The following is an 18,293-nucleotide window of genomic DNA, read 5'->3' as shown; positions in this document are numbered from 1 at the left end:
GGACCGCTGTTATTTTCTATATACGTAACTGATTTGCAGGACAGGATGGGCAGCAGTCTGCTCTGACGTACGGGAAAGTGTCGAAGTTGAGTGACTGTAGGAGGATACAAGATGATATAGACAAAATTTCTAGTTGGTGTGATGAATGGCAGAGGGCTCTTAGTGTAGAAAAATGTAGGTTAATGCAGGTGAGTAGGAAGACAAACCCGTAATGTTCGGATACAGTATTAGCAGTGTCCTGCTTGATTCAGTCACGTAGTTTAAATATATGGGCGTAACACTGCAGAACGTTCTGAATGGGACGAGCATTTGAGGGCTGTGGTAGAAAAGACGAATGGTCTACTTCGGTTTATTGGGGTACATTTTGCGAAAGTTTAGACCATCTGTAAAGGAGACAGCATATAAGACGCTTGTGCAACCTATTCTTGAGTACTGCTTGAGTGTTAGGGATGCGCACCGGGTCGGATTAAAGGAAGACATAGAAGCAATTTAAAGGCGGGCAGTTACGTTCGAACAGCACGCAAGTGTCGCGGAGATGCTCCGATATCTCAAATGGGAATACCTGGCAGGAAGGCGACGTTCTTTCAAGGAACACTATGGACAAAATTTAGAGAATCGGCATTTGAAACTGACTGCAGAATGATTCTTTTGCACCCATCATTCATTCCGCGTAAGGACCACGAAGATACGAGAAATTAGGACTCATACGGAGGCATATAGACAGCCCTTTTCTCCTCGTTCTATTTGCGAGTGAAACACGAAAGGAAATGACTAGTAGTGGTGCAGAGTGCCCTCCGCCATTCACCGTACGGGGGCTTGCGGAGTATGTATGTATACTTAGATGTAATTTCATTACTTACCATATTCTGTGAACTGAACTGAATTGTTTGAATTTATAAAATGCTCTTATTTGTCTTTATTTTTGCAGTTTATATGCACAATACGTGCCGGATTTCAGAGTTATATAATTTCATCTTCAGACATGTGTAACACTGTCCATTAGGTCGACTATGGGATCCAGCAAGCAAATCAAAGAGCACACATTTTGAAGATATATTGTGCACGTTACGTCCATATAGACACTACCAATAGAAACACACACTGGACGAAAAATTTGTCATCTTCAAGAAACATCACGCTAACACCGCTTATAGCCATCATAACGGTCTCATTTCGGCGATGGAGAGAGCTCATAAGTTTCTTCACGTGTGCCACATTCAACTGACGCCATTCGCTGATGAGTTGATTCCGTAAAGATACCAAAATGGCGGGGGTTTTGGTTGCTACGATTCACTGGCTGTTCCAAATATTCCAAGACATTTTGTGTGGCATTAAGGGCGGGTGATTTGGCAGGAAAATCGAGGTACAATAAGTTGCCTGAATGTTCTTCAAACCGGGAACGCATGCGTGCAGCCCTGTCAGCTCGGCTGCTGTTCTGGAAGTCGGGTGTGACCACAGCATATCGATCGCTTAGAGATGGTGCAAAATCAAGCACTCAAACTCGCTTTGTAACTACCTCGGGGTCTCCCGACAGCAGAACGCCAACAGGTAGTCGGAATGCCTCCCCTCGCAGGTAGTTGTAGGTGGTCAGCCGGTGAATTCTACGACAACTGTAGGACATCAGAGAACCGATATTCCCTCAAAATGGCTCCCACTGTGTGTAAGCACTTGCTGGGAGAACAGCAGGTTCGTTATAACACATGTAAGGTGGTTATTTTGGTCATTTTGGTTTTCGTATGTTACGAGTATTGATGTGAAAGTCAGCGAGAGAGAGACAGCAAGTTACGTTATTGTTAGTTTGGTCTTGTCATGGCATAGTCTCTGCTTCTATGCAGTCTGATATATTCTTGGTTGAAGTGTGGTAGGTGATGGACTTCTTTAGTAGTGCTGTGTGGACTTGCGATTATATCTATTAAATGAAGGAAGATTGATTCTAAAGGAGAGCAAGGATCAATACGATGTATGTACTGGAAGGCGAAAAGTACATAAATTCTGAATAATGTTATTATTTTTGAAAAGAAGAAGTTTGAGGTAGGATTGCAGCACTGCGCAGCTACGAATGATTATTGTCAGCTAGTTAACTGAGTTGCTCAGGGCTGAGAGAAAGACCACTCCACTTCCCTGGGCCATGCGTTAACATATTGATTAAGCTGTTGATTTTTATAGAAACTCTCTGTTAACATTGTACCCTTTTTAAATAATTGTTCCTTTGTTAAGCATAGTATTGTTCAGACCAGTGTTATGCGTCTAGATCACGCGAAATTTTACTCTGTCTTTTAGAATAGGTACTTCATTCTAAAATAGTTGTTTTGGAATATCATTTCATAGGAACGGTTACTCTCCCCACTCCACTGTTTATCATTACGCATTACCAGATGCAGCAGAGTGAATATGTTTTTAGAAACATAAATCTGGCTTAACCGCTGTCTGCTTGCTGTTTGGTGTCGTGCTTTCGAGATATCTGCAACAATGTTGTCAAAATGAGACGTAAGCCGAAATTTTGACAATAGCGAGACCATTATTTTACTTCAGTTGCGCATTTAATGTAAAGAGAAGCTGCATTCAGATATTCAAATAAGGTTCTGTTTAGTCAAAGATTAGCGTACGAATTGAAGGAGGATAACAGTTTGTGGGTACGTAGTTTTGGTAATACGTAGACCTTTAGAGGGTGGAAGGCAAAGTTGTGCTAAATTTAAAACAGAAACAAATATAGTGGGGATTTTACACATCTAAGCTAATTTTTACCATGTGACTCAGGTCAACAACGGACATGATAGCTGAGAAGACAATCAGAGCATGTCCATCCCACTACTTTCACTCAGTATTGTTTAATGTCACCAGCATTCAATTAATGGTGAAGTATTTGTGTGATAGATTCTCTGTGATCAGCAGCATTGTAAAATATGTGTTGGGGTGTAAAGATCTTCACTGATCCAAACCTAGTGTCTCTTCTTCTCATCTTAGGGGTGCAGATGCAGTAATCCCTTGTCACTGTTCTAGGCAGGGTCCTACTGGAGGTGGTTCGCTGTTACCTACCTCCAACCTGTTATGAAGTGTCTAGTCTGTGTCATTATGAATGAAAGATCAGTCTACACTGCTTGAATAGCACAAAGGGGATCTCTGAGCTTAATGTACCCATCTGAAGGACATATCACCACCAACATTGTCACATGACCTCATTTCATTAGACTCTGTGGAGAGGTTTGGAATTTAATCCAGGACAATGGTGCAAGGACAGGACCACCTCTCCCTCCTTGCCGGCCTAATAAAGGCATTGAAAATTTTCCACCACCAGAATTCAAATAGGCAAACCTCCATCTAGCATCACCGCACAGGCATCTGTTAGCAACCTGAGCTAAGCAGGCAAGCAGTGTTTCAGGTGCGTGGATACTATACAGTGTAAGATGGCAAGAACTATGCTCCTTACATGAAGTCATTAAAGATCACCTAACTCACGCTGAGCGTACAGTAGAACTGAACAAAAAATGACTGACAAGGCACAATGCATCTTGTAGAAGGTATAGTATGGATGTATTGGAATAATTAATGTTGGGTGATGGTTTTAAAGTAATTCACATGTCATGAAAACTTTGTGGAAATGAGTTGATTTACTGGACGCTAGTTTACCCAGGGAACATTTAGAGTTGACCATGGCCGGCTGGGGAATGGCGAAGGGAAGTGACAATAGGCAGCTTAAGGCGGCTCAAGCTCTGAGAAAGTGGTAACGCAGCACAGCCTCCAGCCGCCTTAAGATGAGTGACAGTGAGTGGGTGGTTGACCCCTACACCTTGCTGGTGTACCGGGAAACAGACAGAGAACTTGTATGCCTGTTGATAAATGTCCGTGTCCCGTTTTCTGTGAAACATGCGACAAAGCCGCGCAAAGCTATGGTGGAGTGGTCAACAGAGGTCAAAATATGCGTGTTCATGACTATAGCAACTTCATGCTGAATTCACGGTCCTGCCTGAAGTAAATCAGGTGAAGAGCGACAGCATGAAATACACCAGCCTCCAATGGGATCGTAGGACCAAGTAATTTGAAGTACTCTCCTGGGAGTCAGAATTCCAGAAAACTTGGAGTTTGTGCAGATGCTAACCTTGATGGGTGGCCTGGGGGGAGTTCAATAGAAGAAGTTGAGAGGAAGGGAAATTTTGTGGGAATTTGTTCACTTCCCAGAGCAGGCAATGGTCGGCACTGGGAAGCAACGCATAATTAACCTGACTTGTGCTGCAATTGGCGTAAGTGATTTTGCTGGAGGGGAAACTGAGGCGAAGAGCGGACTGGCAGAAGTCTCAGTAGAGGTCTTCCATTCCCAGCTTGCCTAGAGTGAAGACGTGGCGTTCTTTACTCAGCTTGCTTGAGAAAGAGTGCGCATCTCCGCAGTTTAGGACTTAGCAAATCGAACGATTGAGCTTGGAGATAGAAAGTTTTGGTTCAGCTATGTACTGAACAAGATAGCTAGGAGTGAATAGACGAGCGCAGCCTTGCAGCACCACGAGATCGGCCGACGTCCACACAACGACGACGCTCTGCTACACTGTATTCGGTGATATTGCAACCGCACCGGCCACTGATTAATTGGTTGGATCACGTTGGCAAAGTTGCCAGGAGGGTTTCATGGGCCATGTACTGTAGAATTCTTCTCGCACTTCGCATTACGCCTGGGGCAGTCGATAGGAATTACTTTTGATTTATCGCACTTTACTCCACGCAAACGCAATTTATTACCACTACCTGGTAGGAGAAATGATGTAATGTGATGATTGAAGGTCGTGAGTTAGAATAAATTTGTGATAATCGACTGCATCTGTTTTCAATCAAGTAGGTGAAATCCCAAGTCATTTTCTTAATTAATTTTATGTTCAACATTTCCATCTGGTGTTCAATAGCTGCGTATAACATCAATGTGCACCCCTTTTTAATTTAAAGTGATCAATTCTGAATCAATTAACGTCAACACTGCCACCACAGTTCAATCTGGAGTCACAGGGCCTTATTACTTTCTTTGCGTTATCCGGTACAGTTTTGCACTCTCTGTTGATCTGTTAGTCAATTAGCTGGGGTGAACACACGCCAAAACCAGATAAGTGACGGGTGAGGTGTTACAACACTATACACTGGGGAAACAGCCTGGAGAGTTAAGCAGTCATAAAAGACCGGGAAAAGAGAATTGCCTTCAAGAGCATTTCGCAGGTCACTCTCGATTCCAGTGTACAGGCCACAATTCATCACCTCGTCTAGATCGCTGCACCGAGCGGATCGGAGTTGGATTTTGGAAATGTCCTATATACTAGAGACTTGGCATTTTTCACTATCTCTGGTCGGTTTCTTCTGTTCGACTCTGTTTGATATTGCCGCCAGTGATCTCCAGGAATGTGGATTTGTATTGTGACCGTGTTTAAACCTGTCAATAAATTTTGTTGCGCTTTTAGAAAAGAAGCAATGTCTTGTGTTACGAATCTAGCGTCGTCCTTGAAACCCTCATAACTTACGCAACACCTCGAAGTCAAAACCGTTTACGTTCGCGACTTCGTTATTACGATCCGCAGACGTTTTGAGCACTGAGATCTTAATTGCACTTGATAACAGAGTACTACTTAATCGGACAGCGCCTCCTATCTACAAGACAACCAGTAGACTGTCTGAGGAGAACACAATGAGACAAACAAGAGGGCTTCTGACGCCGGTGGGAGACCCAGTTGTCAGCGCTCGCGAAGGTCAGCGCAGTCGCTGGCTCCGTAATCACACAGTGGCCCACTACTCGCTGTGTCAGCTCCATCACGCCTACCGACGCTAAATTAAAGGCAGCCGCCGGCTCTCCAGAGCGCACAAACAATTCCATTTCCTCTACAAGCGCAAATGAAAAAAAAAAAGCTCACACAAGAAAGGCGCCGCTCGGCGAAGGAACTGGCTGCAGCTCCGGGGCGTTCCCCGCCTCCGCGCCAACACCCGGTGACGTCACAGCCGTAGCCGCGGGCGTCCCCTGTACCTGTCAGCGGGATGTGCCACTTCCTGCTGCAGCACGGTCGGACAGAAGCTGGAGGAGCACTGGAATCCTTACTGGAACTTCTTCCGCAAGCACCAGTCAGGTTGGTACTCCGCCGCTGCCGTGGGCGTCTCCAGACACATCTCTGGTCATCGGGGCTCAGTTCGAGCTGGAACGCACCGCTGAAGACAATTATACTCCAATGAGTGAGATTCAAGGCCGAAGACGTGTCCGGAGACACCACGGACAGCTGCGGGATACCAACCTGACCGTTTCCTATGGACTCCTATGGTTGTCATCAGAGCAGTCTTAACTGATTGTATAAGGACCATGGGAGGACCAACGCATCACTGATTTGCTCAATTTGTGAGGCACTTTCTCCTGAATTAATCATTCAGTTACATTCCCCAAAAGATGTAAAGCAGTCCGTGAGGCACATTTCAGCTTGGACACGAAAACTACGCTAGTGACAATATAAGATGGGGCGAATCTTGTTGACAAATGGGCACCTGACGAATGAAGTCGTTAAAGGGATCACAACGAGGGACACTCAGATATATGCAATACGGGGAAGTCACTAAATAAAACGAAAGTAAATGAGAGTGGCTTGGTTTGTAAGAAAGAGCGTCCGTTAGATTATCCGTACGAGCTTGTAAACTCTGTCAGTCGTCTTTAAAGGTGAGAACGTTCATGAATAGCCGGCCGCTGTGGTCGAGCGGTTCTACGGTCGCAGGTTCGAATCCTGCCTCGAGTATGGATGTGTGTGATGTCCTTAGGTTAGTTAGCTTTAAGTAGTTCTAAGTCTACGGGACTGATGACCTCAGATGTTAAGTTCCATCGTGCTAAGTGCCAATCTGAAGATTTGTGTGTGTGTGTGTGTGTGTGTGTGTTTGTGTCTGTGTGTGTAGGCAAATTAAAAGACTCGGTTACACCCCAGCGGTTCTGGACAAACAAATCCTTCGCGTCAGGATAGTTTTACGGTTCCTGCGGTACCAGGCATCCTTGGTAAGATGCGCCAGAATTTTCTACGAACATGATTTTTCTGTAGTGAATGAGGTGGTCGCCTTTTTGAATGCCTGTAATGTACAATATTGTTGAACAGCCAGTATATTATCTTTGCTCAACTTAAGGCGCATGTGCACTGATTGTCCGTTTTGTTCCTGACGTTACTCATTTTTCACTGGCTCAGGATCACACCCAAGACCTTAAGTTCGTATTCCGAAGTTGTGTATCGACTCCTCCGTCAGCAACTTTTATTTTGGGCGCAGCCTTTTGAATCATTCAGTAAGTTGCGCACCACTAACTGTAAGTTTGCCTCTCTATCTTGTTATAGCGTACGAAATATATGAAAAATAGCTCGACTTTTTACACGTTTACATCGATGATTCCAAAATATGAGAGAAGAAGATTTGGTATGTGCATTTCTCTATCCACAAATATGTGTATCCAAAATGTTTCAGTTGCGAAATGAGACTTCGTTTTTTCCTACTGAAACTGTAAACATAGTAGAAGCTTTAAAATATGGAAGATATCTTCAGGTTTACAAGGTTCAGACTAACAGATTCAGTGTCAGTTTTGCATGTTGTAAAGCATAAGAAGTGGAATTCCAAGAAAAGTTACCTTATCTTGGTAGTAATTTCACATTGCACCCAGTGTGAAATCCGTCATATGAATATTTCAACTGCCGAAGTATCTTAAACCGAACAAATAATGTCGACTTCTTTAATATGGTTAAAGCTGGAATGTTAACCTAAAGAAACTATTAGAGGTGGACCATTGGCACAATGTTGGTCTACAAAAGGATTTTACACTCCAATGGCAGCGCTGTTAGTCCCTTCTGAATTCGTGTTCCATTTCTTAAGCGTTGCGGTAGCTCTGTCGATGCTTACGACACTACCAACAGCGGGATGTAACATGATATAGACACGTCAAAGAGTAGAGTTGACTGTTCCTGTAAAGGATCCGTATCAAGAAGGGGCAAGCGTCTTTGGGTCAGTAGAGGTGTTAATTAACAAGTAGGTCTAAACTGTTTGGCAGATTAAAAATGCGTGTCACACCGGAACTTGAACGCAGAACATTGCGTTTGGTGTGCAACGACCTTACGTCTTGGAAGACGACTCCCCTGTTCGCACTCCTTCAATTTTTTAATATTAAAGTCCATTGCTGATCTATCTTTTGCGTCAGTGCAAAGTGAAAATGAATGCGTCATCTTGCAGCAGTAGGGGACAGGAGTACAAGTAAGGTAAGCATTATTCCGAGCATGAGCATCAGCAGTTGGAATACTTTCTGGACTACGCTGTCGTTGTTTACCACGGCAATGAAATGCAGTTCCAGTATAAGCGTGATGTAATTTGCTAAATATAGCTGCGGATTATTCTCTCAGCGAAGTACCGCGTACAGCCTCGTTAAGATAATCGTACGGGCGGTCACTTTACCGTCAGAAATTGGCAGCCCGAAGGGAAATACTCCCCAGGATAAGCAAATTAAATGGCATAGCTAGTCACGGCTCGCTCACAAGTGAATAACCAATAACAGAAACTAATCAGAGCGAAACGTCCATACTGCGAAGTACGTTTGATCATTTCGGCCACGATAGCCCTACTCGTGGAAAGCTGCTATAGGACTTACAGGTCATGCAATACAGATATAGCAATCAAATGCAGGGAAAGGAACACAATAACGATAGATCGTTCATTTGCAAGTATCCAGCTAAACGAAGCTTCTCAGTCACGTTACGGGTACACAAGCTCTCTCTCTCTCTCTCTCTCTCTCTCTCTCTCTCTCTCTCTCTCTCACACACACACACACACACACTCACACACACGCATACAGACACACACACACACACACACACACACACACACACACACATACACAAAATTAGCCGGCTAAATTTATTGTTTTGCCATTTTGCGATCTAAGCTGTAAACTGATATCAAAGTAACTTAAAAAGAGAAGTGTTCTACTCTCGCTGTCATCTCCACACATTACGCTCAGTATCAATTCGTTTGGAAATACACTGGTTGAAATTGGTTGTTGCACGATGAACACCCTCAGAGGACGCTCATAGTAGTACTGCCCTATTTCTATGCCAATGAGATGTGTTGGTTAAAATTTCATCCTAATGTGAGCATAGAAAAAAGCCATTCCTAGAGGTGAAGACTGGTGTGAGTACATGATAACTACCGAGTGTTTCTGACGTTACTGCACCTTTGCAGATGGAGATTGCACAGAACACGCCAAGAGGACGTGAGCGTGCAGCTTACCACTATTTTTCGGGCTTTGAGAAGAGTTACTGGCATGATGGGCAAGGCAGCGTCGTGTCGACAGATGGCACACACAGTTGCACGGCTGCAGAACTGGTGGCTACGAAGTGAGGTGGCGCGGTGGTTAGCACACTGGGGGAGCACTTTAGAGGACGACGGTTCAAACCCGCGTCTGCCCATTCCGATTTTGGTTTTCCATGATTTCCCTAAATCGCTTCAGACAAATGTCGGGATGATTCCTTTGAAAAGGCACGGCCCACTTCCTTCCCCATCCTTCCCTAATCCTATGGGGCCAGGCATCTCACTGTTTGGTCCCCACCACACAATTCAACCAACCAACCAAGAAGTGGTGACACGGGACAATAGTGTGGCAAGAAGGGTAGCGGCGGGTTCTTCCAGAAAGACAACACCACGAGAACACTGCAGAATTTTTACACTGGATTGGAAACAGTTTGATGACAAAAGCTAAAATATGGGCAGAGATTGCATGCAGTGTATCTCCATGATCCGTCGACAGCCAATTGCTACAAGCAGGGCCGATATCTCGAGCTGCCATTCATTTAACTGATCTGGCAAAACACACAACAGAGGCTTGCACTGTACAGATCCACAGTCAACTGGGGCACTGAGTGGTTCAGCGAAGAGTCTTGCTTGTATCTGTTGGGATCAGATTGACGCCAGCGTTTCCGTAGACGACCTGCAGGAATCAACGATTACCGAGATCGAATCCTCCCCAACTTCTGGAGTCATGGCGTGGGGGAGCTATGGAACAGTACTGATGCGGTGGTAATTGTTGAAGGAAGGTCGAATGCCGGCAAGTATATGGCAAGAATAATGACTCCTGTTGCGGATGGCATATTCCTGTAAGACCCCAAACTGCAGTTGTACTTTAAACGCCTCGATAAATGTGATACAGATACCGACTGCTCCGTCCGGTCCCGTGATGTGTCACCTATAATGTGTGGGATGCAATGGGAAGGTGTATGCATCCGTATCAGCCATCAGCCAGTAATCTCCATTAACTGACAGCTTGTGTGCGTTATAACTCACCATTAACACCTGACGTGCTGCCTGGAAATGTGATTATATTGAACTGCATCAGAAACAGTGTCTTTTAGATAGAGAAGTGAGGTGTGGCGAGAAGTTTAACACGACACTCCTCTCGCAAATATTGGAGAAACCTCTAAAATATATACCGAAACCAGCTCACTTTATGAAGATTACCGTTACCTATTTCATACTCTGCTGCTGATATTCATTCTGCAAAGCTGGTGATATCGGAAAATACTAGCAGGAGTGGGTGCGGAAGGACGAAACATGGCAAACGTTAAGTGGGCTAGATGTCCTCCTCCGTAGTGTAGCGGTAGCGTTACCCCCTAGCACGCAGGAGGCCCGGGTTCGTTTCCCGGCAGGGGACTGGGTGTTGTGTGTCCTCCTTCATCATTGACTCGCAAATCGCCAACGTGGCGTCACCTAAAAAGGACTTGAAATACGGCGGCCCAACTTCCACGAATGGGGCCTCCCGGCCTACAATACCATACGATCATTTCCATTTAGTGAACTAGACAGATAGCCATCAATGAACTGCCACGTGCTTCACGAGAAAGGGCTACGCTGCGAGAACAGCTTAACAGAAATGACGTAGCTATCAGAATTTTCTGCGTTCCGCTCACTCACAGAAACTCTAGATAACCGACTACATAATTTCATGTTATTATTTATTCGTTGGGGCTGTTCAGCATCATTACATGTGGCAGTAGGCTCCGCTTTTTTCTCCATCCAAAGCCTCTTCCTTTTCTTTTTTTTAGCTAATTTCTTTGATGGCCTCTGTCCAAGGGTCACCGCCTTTTTCCTTGACTGTTCAACTCGCTTTAGCCCATTCGTCATTATCTTATCTTTTTGATGAAAGAATTGTTCAAATGGCTCTGAGCACTATGGGACTTAATATCTGCGGTCATCAGTTCCCTAGAACTTAGAACAACTTAAACCTAATTAACCTAAGGACATCACGCACATCCATGCCCGAGGCAGTATTCTAACCTGCGACCGTAGCGGTCGCGCGGTTCCGGACTGAAGCGCCTAGAACCGCTCGGTCACTTATTGATGAAAAAATCTCTCTCCAAAAGGTCCTTGGGCTTCATTTCTAATATTTGGAGGTCTTCTTTGGCGTCACTAGACTAGGACATTTAGAGTTTTCTTTTTTGTGTGGAGGAAGCGAGACTGTTCGAGTCACCATGTTCCAGTCCATTCCTTTGAGGGGACCATTAAATCGCACTGCTCTTGTGCTGATTTTTTTGTGATTATTTATACTTCCCGGTAGTCTTCTTTGTTCAATTGTTGATGTTTCTTGTAATCGTATCCCCTTCTTTGTTCAATTGTTGATGTTTCTTGTAATCGTATCCCCTCCTTCAGTTCTCGTTTTGGTCAAGAATATGGATCATCTACTGGCAGGAAAAATACGAGAGAAGCTCTAGTTCTTCAGTTGAATTTCTTTGTTCAGTCTAGTAAGCAGAGTAAGTCGTCAGGACCAGCACATCACTGCGTTGAGCCAGTCTTGATTAACGAAAGTACTTTTCTTTGCTGCAAAATTGTCTGAACTTTTATTGTCATGTTCGTCATGTGATATACAACTTAGCTTGACCAGGTGAGCTAATACAAATAATATAAAGTGCCGAGCACAAAAGTATACTTGTCACGTAAATGTAGTATCGGACACGCCCAACCCATTCCAGAGAGACTGTGCGAACACATGTCACGGAGTTAATAACCGTGAAGCGAAGAGAGAGCAGTTTTTTCGCAAATAACCCCAAAATAAATCACAGACACGCGGATTTACTGCGGCAGCCAATTTCGCCGGCGTCGACCTTACGAGCCATAAAAATCCGCCTGTGGGAGATGAGGAACAACAAGTGGCGTAGGCCGGCGGTGCGGGAGACGCGCTGACTTACCATTCGGCGCAGCAGATCCTCATCCTGGATGAGCGTCACGTCGGTGCCCACGTCGGCCATCTTTATCGCCTCTCGAACCTGCAACAGGCAGAAGAGAGGAGTGAGAGGTGGTCGTGCAGAAGCAGCGGGGCGGCCAGAGCTTTGAGACCGCAGCGGCACAGCGCGTGCGGATCCACAGGGCGGCCGGCCGTGACGTCACGCCGGTTAACGACGCACGTCCCGCCGTTCCGTGCCTTGCCGTGTGTGGGCTGGGCCGCTCCAGCGGGGCCGATCTGATCCGGCAGAGAGCCCCGTCTGCCCCAGCGGAGGCTGCTGGAGGAACGACATACGCAGAAAATGGCGGCGTGGGTGGAAAAATGGCGTTCCACGACTTTATTTAGATACGAAGATCTACTATCCTGCCGCTCCCTTATGTAATGCTATCGCTTGATACGGGCAAGTCTTCAGGTCCAGATTGTATACCGATTAGGTTCCTTTCAGATTACGCTGATACTATAGCTCCCTACTTAGCACTCATATACAACCGCTCGCTCACCGATAGATCTGTACCTACAGATTGGAAAATTGCGCAGGTCGCACCAGTGTTCAAGAAGGGTAGTAGGAGTAATCCATTTAACTACAGACCTATATCATTGACGTCGGTTTGCAGTAGGGTTTTGGAGCATATACTGTATTCAAACATTATGAATCACCTCGAAGGGAACGATCTATTGACACGTAATCAGCATGGCTTCAGAAAACATCGCTCTTGTGCAACGCAGCTAGCTATTTATTCGCACGAAGTAATGGCCGCTATCGACAGGGGATCTCAAGTTGATTCCGTATTTCTAGATTTCCGGAAAGCTTTTGACACCGTTCCTCATAAGCGACTTCTAATCAAGCTGCGGAGCTATGGGGTATCATCTCAGTTGTGCGACTGGATTCGTGATTTCCTGTCAGGAAGGTCGCAGTTCGTAGTAATAGACGGCAAATCGTCGAGTAAAACTGAAGTGATATCAGTTGTTCCCCAGGGAAGCGTCCTGGGACCTCTACTGTTCCTGATCTATATAAATGACCTGGGTGACATTCTGAGCAGTTCTCTTAGACTGTTCGCAGATGATGCTGTAATTTACCGTCTAGTAAGGTCATCCGAAGACCAGTATCAGTTGCAAAGCGATCTAGAAAAGATTGCTGTATGGTGTGTCAGGTGGCAGTTGACGCTAAATAACGAAAAGTGTGAGATGATCCACATGAGTTCCAAAAGAAATCCGTTGGAATTCGATTACTCGATAAATAGTACAATTCTCAAGGCTGTCAATTCAACTAAGTACCTGGGTGTTAAAATTACGAACAACTTCAGTTGGAAGGACCACATAGATAATATTGTCGGGAAGGCGAGCCAAAGGTTGCGTTTCATTGGCAGGACACTTAGAAGATGCAGCAACTCCACTAAAGAGACAGCTTACACTACACTCGTTCGTCCTCTGTTAGAATATTGCTGCGCGGTGTGGGATCCTTACCAGGTGGGATTGACGGAGGACATCGAAAGGGTGCAAAAAAGGGCAGCTCGTTTTGTATTATCACGTTATAGGGGAGAGAGTGTGGCAGATATGATACACGAGTTGGGATGGAAGTCATTACAGCATAGACGTTTTTCGTCGCGGCGAGACCTTTTTACGAAATTTCAGTCACCAACTTTCTCTTCCGAATGCGAAAATATTTTGTTGAGCCCAACCTACATAGGTAGGAATGATCATCAAAATAAAATAAGAGAAATCAGAGCTCGAACAGAAAGGTTTAGGTGTTCGTTTTTCCCGCTCGCTGTTCGGGAGTGGAATAGTAGAGAGATAGTATGATTGTGGTTCGATGAACCCTCTGCCAAGCACTTAAATGTGAATTGCAGAGTAGTCATGTAGGTGTAGATGTAGATGCTATTATTCCAGCCACGGTCATATTCTTGCACGGAATCTCCATGCGTGCAAATAAGTGACGGATCCGATTGCCAACTGCCAGCAGTTTTTGCAAAAAACCATGGCACCCAGCTGAACCAGCTACATATATTGAGATGAAACGAAGACATTTTAAAGCGATGCGCATATATACAAGTAGCGGGCAGTCCTAACAGACAAGCAACACTGAATGAAATAACCGCAGAAATCCCTGTGGGACGTACGACGAACGTATCGGTAAGGACGGTGCGGCGAAATTTGGCGATAACGGGCTGTGGCACCAGACTATCGACGCGAATGCCTTTACTGAGAGTACGACATCGACTGCAGCAACTCTCCTGGGCTCGTAAACACATCGATTGCACCCTAGACGACTGGGAAACGTCGTCGGATCAGACGATTCCCAATACATAATTGAATTGGGCATTGCTTGAATTAATAACGATAATATTACCTACACTGAGGTGACAAAAACTCATGTGATAACTCCTGATGTGTTGGACCACCTCCTTTTGTCCCGTGGAGTGCAACAAGTCGACATGGCATGGACCCAAGTCGTTGGAAGTCCCCTGCAGAAATAGTGACCCATGCTGCCTCTATCGCCGTCCAGAATTGCAAAAGTGTTGTCGCTGCAGGATTTTATTAACGAACTGACACCTCGATTGTGTCCCACAAATGATCGATAGGATTCATATCGGACGAGCTGGATAGCCAAATGATTCGCTCGAATTCAAAAATGATTCAAATGGCTCTGATCACTATGGGACTTAACTTCTGAGGTCATCAGTTCCCTAGAACTTAGAACTACTTAAACCTAACGAGAATATTACCTACACTGAGATGACAAAAAATCATGTAATAACTCCTGATGTGTTGGACCACCTCCGTTTGTCCGTCTGGAGTGCAGCAAGTCGACATACCATCGAATCAAGTCGTTGGAAGTCCCCTAGAGAAATAGTGATCCATGCTACCTCTATCGCCGGCCAGAACTGCAAAAGTGTTGTCGCTGCAGGATTTTGCGCACGAACTGACACCTCGATTGTGTCCCACAAATGATCGATGGGATTCATATCGGGTGCTCTGAGTAGCCAAACCATGCGCTCGAATTGTCCAGAATGTTCTTCAAAGTAATCGCGAACAATTGTGGCCCGGTGAGGATTCCATCGTTGTTTGGTAACATGAAGTCCATGAATGGCTGCAGATGCTCTCCAAGTAGCCGAACATGACCATTCCCAGTCGACGATCGGTTCACCTGGATCAGTCCATTCCACGTAAACACAGCCCACACCATTATGGAGCCACCACTACCTCGCACAGTGCCTTGTTGACAACGTGGGTCCATAGCTTAAAGGGGTCTGCGCCACACTCTAATCATATTATCAGCTTTTACCAACTGGTACTGGGGATCGTCTGACCAGGCACGAGCCCAGGAAAGTCGCTGCATTCGATGTCGTACTGTCAGTAAAGGCACTCGCGTCGGTAGTTTGCCCCCATAGCCCGTTACCGCTTAAATTTCGCTGCACTGTCCTAACGGATACGTTCGTCGTACATCCCACAGTGATTACTGCAGATATTTCATTCAGTGTTGCTTGTCTGTTAGGACTGACCGCCATCTGTATATATGCGTATCGCTATAAAATGTCTTCGTTTCTTCTCAATACACGTAGCTGGGACACCGAGCGAGGTGGCGCTGTGGCTAGCACACTGGACTCGCATTCGGGAGAACGACGGTTCAATCCCACGTCCGGCCATCCTGATTTAGGTTTTCTGTGATTTCCCTAAATCGTTCTAGGCAAATGCCGGGATGGTTCCTTTGAAAGGGCACGGCCGACTTCCTTCCTCTTCCTTCCCTAATCCGATGAGACCGATGACCTCGCTGTCTGGTCTCCTCCCCCAAAAACAAGCAAACGTAGCTGTGTCAGCTGGCTGCCATTATTATTCGCAAAAGCTTCTGGCAATTGGATCCACCACTTATTTGCAGGCATGGAGGTTCCGTGCCAGAATATGACCGCGGCTGAAATAATAGCATAGCACTACATAAGGGAGCACCAGGATAGTAGGTTCAAGAAATAAAATTCTGAAACTTCCGGGCAGATTAAAGCCGTGAGGAGACACGGCTTTTCCACAGCCTGGGGGATGTTTCCAAAATGAAACTGTCACTCAGCAGCGGAGTTTGCGCTGATATGAAACTTCTTTGGATGTTTGCAAGGTAGGAGACTAAGTACTGGCGTAAATAGGGCTATGAGGACGGGTCGTGAGTCGTGCTTGGGTAGCTCAGTTGGATGCCAGCATGGTAGCTCAGAGTGTTCGGTCAGAGGATTAACTGCCCTCTGTAATAAAAAAAAAAAGTGAGTGAACGGATCAAACATGGACTTGAATGGATGTCATGGGATGTCCAATCCGGAGAAGTACAACGAGCTATAACGAACAAAACGTTGGTAGAGCACTTGCCCGCGAAAGGCAATGGTCCCGAATTCGAGTCTCGGTCTGGCACATAGCTTTAATCTTCCAGGAAGTTTCATATCAGCGCAAACTCCGGTACACAGTGAAAATTTCATTCTGGAAATAAAACTCTGGCAATACATAGACGAGTACGTAACAAGTAAGTCAATGGAGACATCTGATGTGATGTCACTCTAATAAGAGGTGGTATGGTGATATGTTACATTCCAAAAAATGATATTGGGTCCAAAATGAATGGAACAGCCTTGTTAATGAAAGAGTGAAAATTGTTGAATATTACTTTTGTGTGTGTTTCGAGTGTGAGAGATTGTGATAACCATATAATGATGTGATATAGTAAATTTTCTCGGCATGGCTAGTGCTGTGTTGTCGGTTGTGCAGCCCAGTTGTTGATTCCATTTATTGCACGGTATTTCGAAGACCGACCCTGCCTTATTCACATGATACGGCCTGTGCTACGGGTACAATGGAATCGACAGCTCCTCTGAATACACCCAAGGCTCACCATTAATATACTGATGTGCCACAGGTACAAGAGTAAATTTCCCTGATTTTTCCGAGTCGATATGTAATAGGATTAAGGAGTGGTAAATAATCGTTAACAGGGCGACTTCTGATAAAATAAAGCCTGCTTCTACACATCTGCAAGGTGAAGTCGGCTGTAAAGTGTCACTAGAGCCTGTCAGTTAAACATCCTACAATGGTCCTTTCAAAACTTGTTGCGAAGACCCAGATTGGTTGGCCGTAAGAAAATAGTGCTACTTTGGTCCGAAGACAGTTTTTCAGAGTGTCAGTCGTTTTAAATAATGCCAAAGATGAGCAGGCTCTCACGATTGGGCTTGTTTTGCATTGAATACCACTCTCATCCGTAACCGGTTGCAGTCAGCCTTCGAAACACAATTAGAAGTTCACCGTGTACTGAAGCCTCAAAGCTTAAGCACGGCTACCAGTTTTTGTGTAATTTTTATCGTCTTGTTTTTCACTAGTCAAATGGTTCAAATGGCTCTGAGCACTATGGGACTTAACATATGTGGTCATCAGTGCCCTAGAACTTAGAACTACTTAAACCTAACTAACCTAAGGACATCACACACATCCATGCCCGAGGCAGGATTCGAACCTGCGACCGTAGTAGTCGCGCGGTTCCGGACTGAGCGCCTGAACCGCTAGACCACCGCGGCCGGCTTTCACTAGTCGCGGTAACTAGTACAGGTCAATAACATTGTCAGCTCCGACAATAGAAGGATGCAAGATTAGTGTTTAACATCCTTTCGCTGATATGGTCATCTATGCCACTGCTCAGGTAACACTAAATGTGCTACTGCCGTCATATCATTATCTGACCATCTCTCTCTTGCTTGGATCATTATTTCTTTATTTCTTGTTATTTTTCTCTGATAGCTGAATTTGTTATATGTGTATGTTCAACTATTCAAGCCATCTTTGCTACCTATTTAATATCTGTTTATTTGAGTTTGGATACTTTTCTTATTTGAAACGCTGTTTCACAACCTAACGTGGCGGATTAAGTCTGTAGTCCTGGCGACTCTCCATAGGCGATGCAGGAAGGTTCAGGAAGGTGATGCAATCAAAAACTTATCCACAAAATACAGGGAGAGCTGCAGATGAACGGTGTCTGTTGCAGTAAGTGCCGCTGACTGTCAACATAAGTACCTGTAATGTAAAGCGCGTCGATAGACAA

The 18,293-nt window shown here is 45.2% G+C and overlaps 1 protein-coding gene across 3 annotated transcripts in view; it reads right to left on the bottom strand.

The window, feature by feature from the left end:
* Positions 1–18,293, bottom strand: part of LOC126334712 (microtubule-associated protein futsch-like) — an 802,673-nt gene that overhangs the window by 401,498 nt on the left and 382,882 nt on the right. For all 3 annotated transcript variants that reach the window (XM_049997227.1, XM_049997256.1, XM_049997264.1), the window contains exon 4: positions 12,201–12,278. In XM_049997227.1, the coding sequence (XP_049853184.1) occupies positions 12,201–12,260 (60 nt within the window). In that variant the 5' untranslated portion in view covers positions 12,261–12,278. The remainder of the gene's footprint in view (positions 1–12,200; positions 12,279–18,293) is intronic.

The sequence above is a fragment of the Schistocerca gregaria genome, chromosome 1, assembly GCF_023897955.1.
Source record: "Schistocerca gregaria isolate iqSchGreg1 chromosome 1, iqSchGreg1.2, whole genome shotgun sequence".
Taxonomy (NCBI): Eukaryota; Metazoa; Arthropoda; class Insecta; order Orthoptera; family Acrididae; genus Schistocerca; species Schistocerca gregaria.
This window is presented reverse-complemented; position numbering and strand designations above follow the sequence as displayed.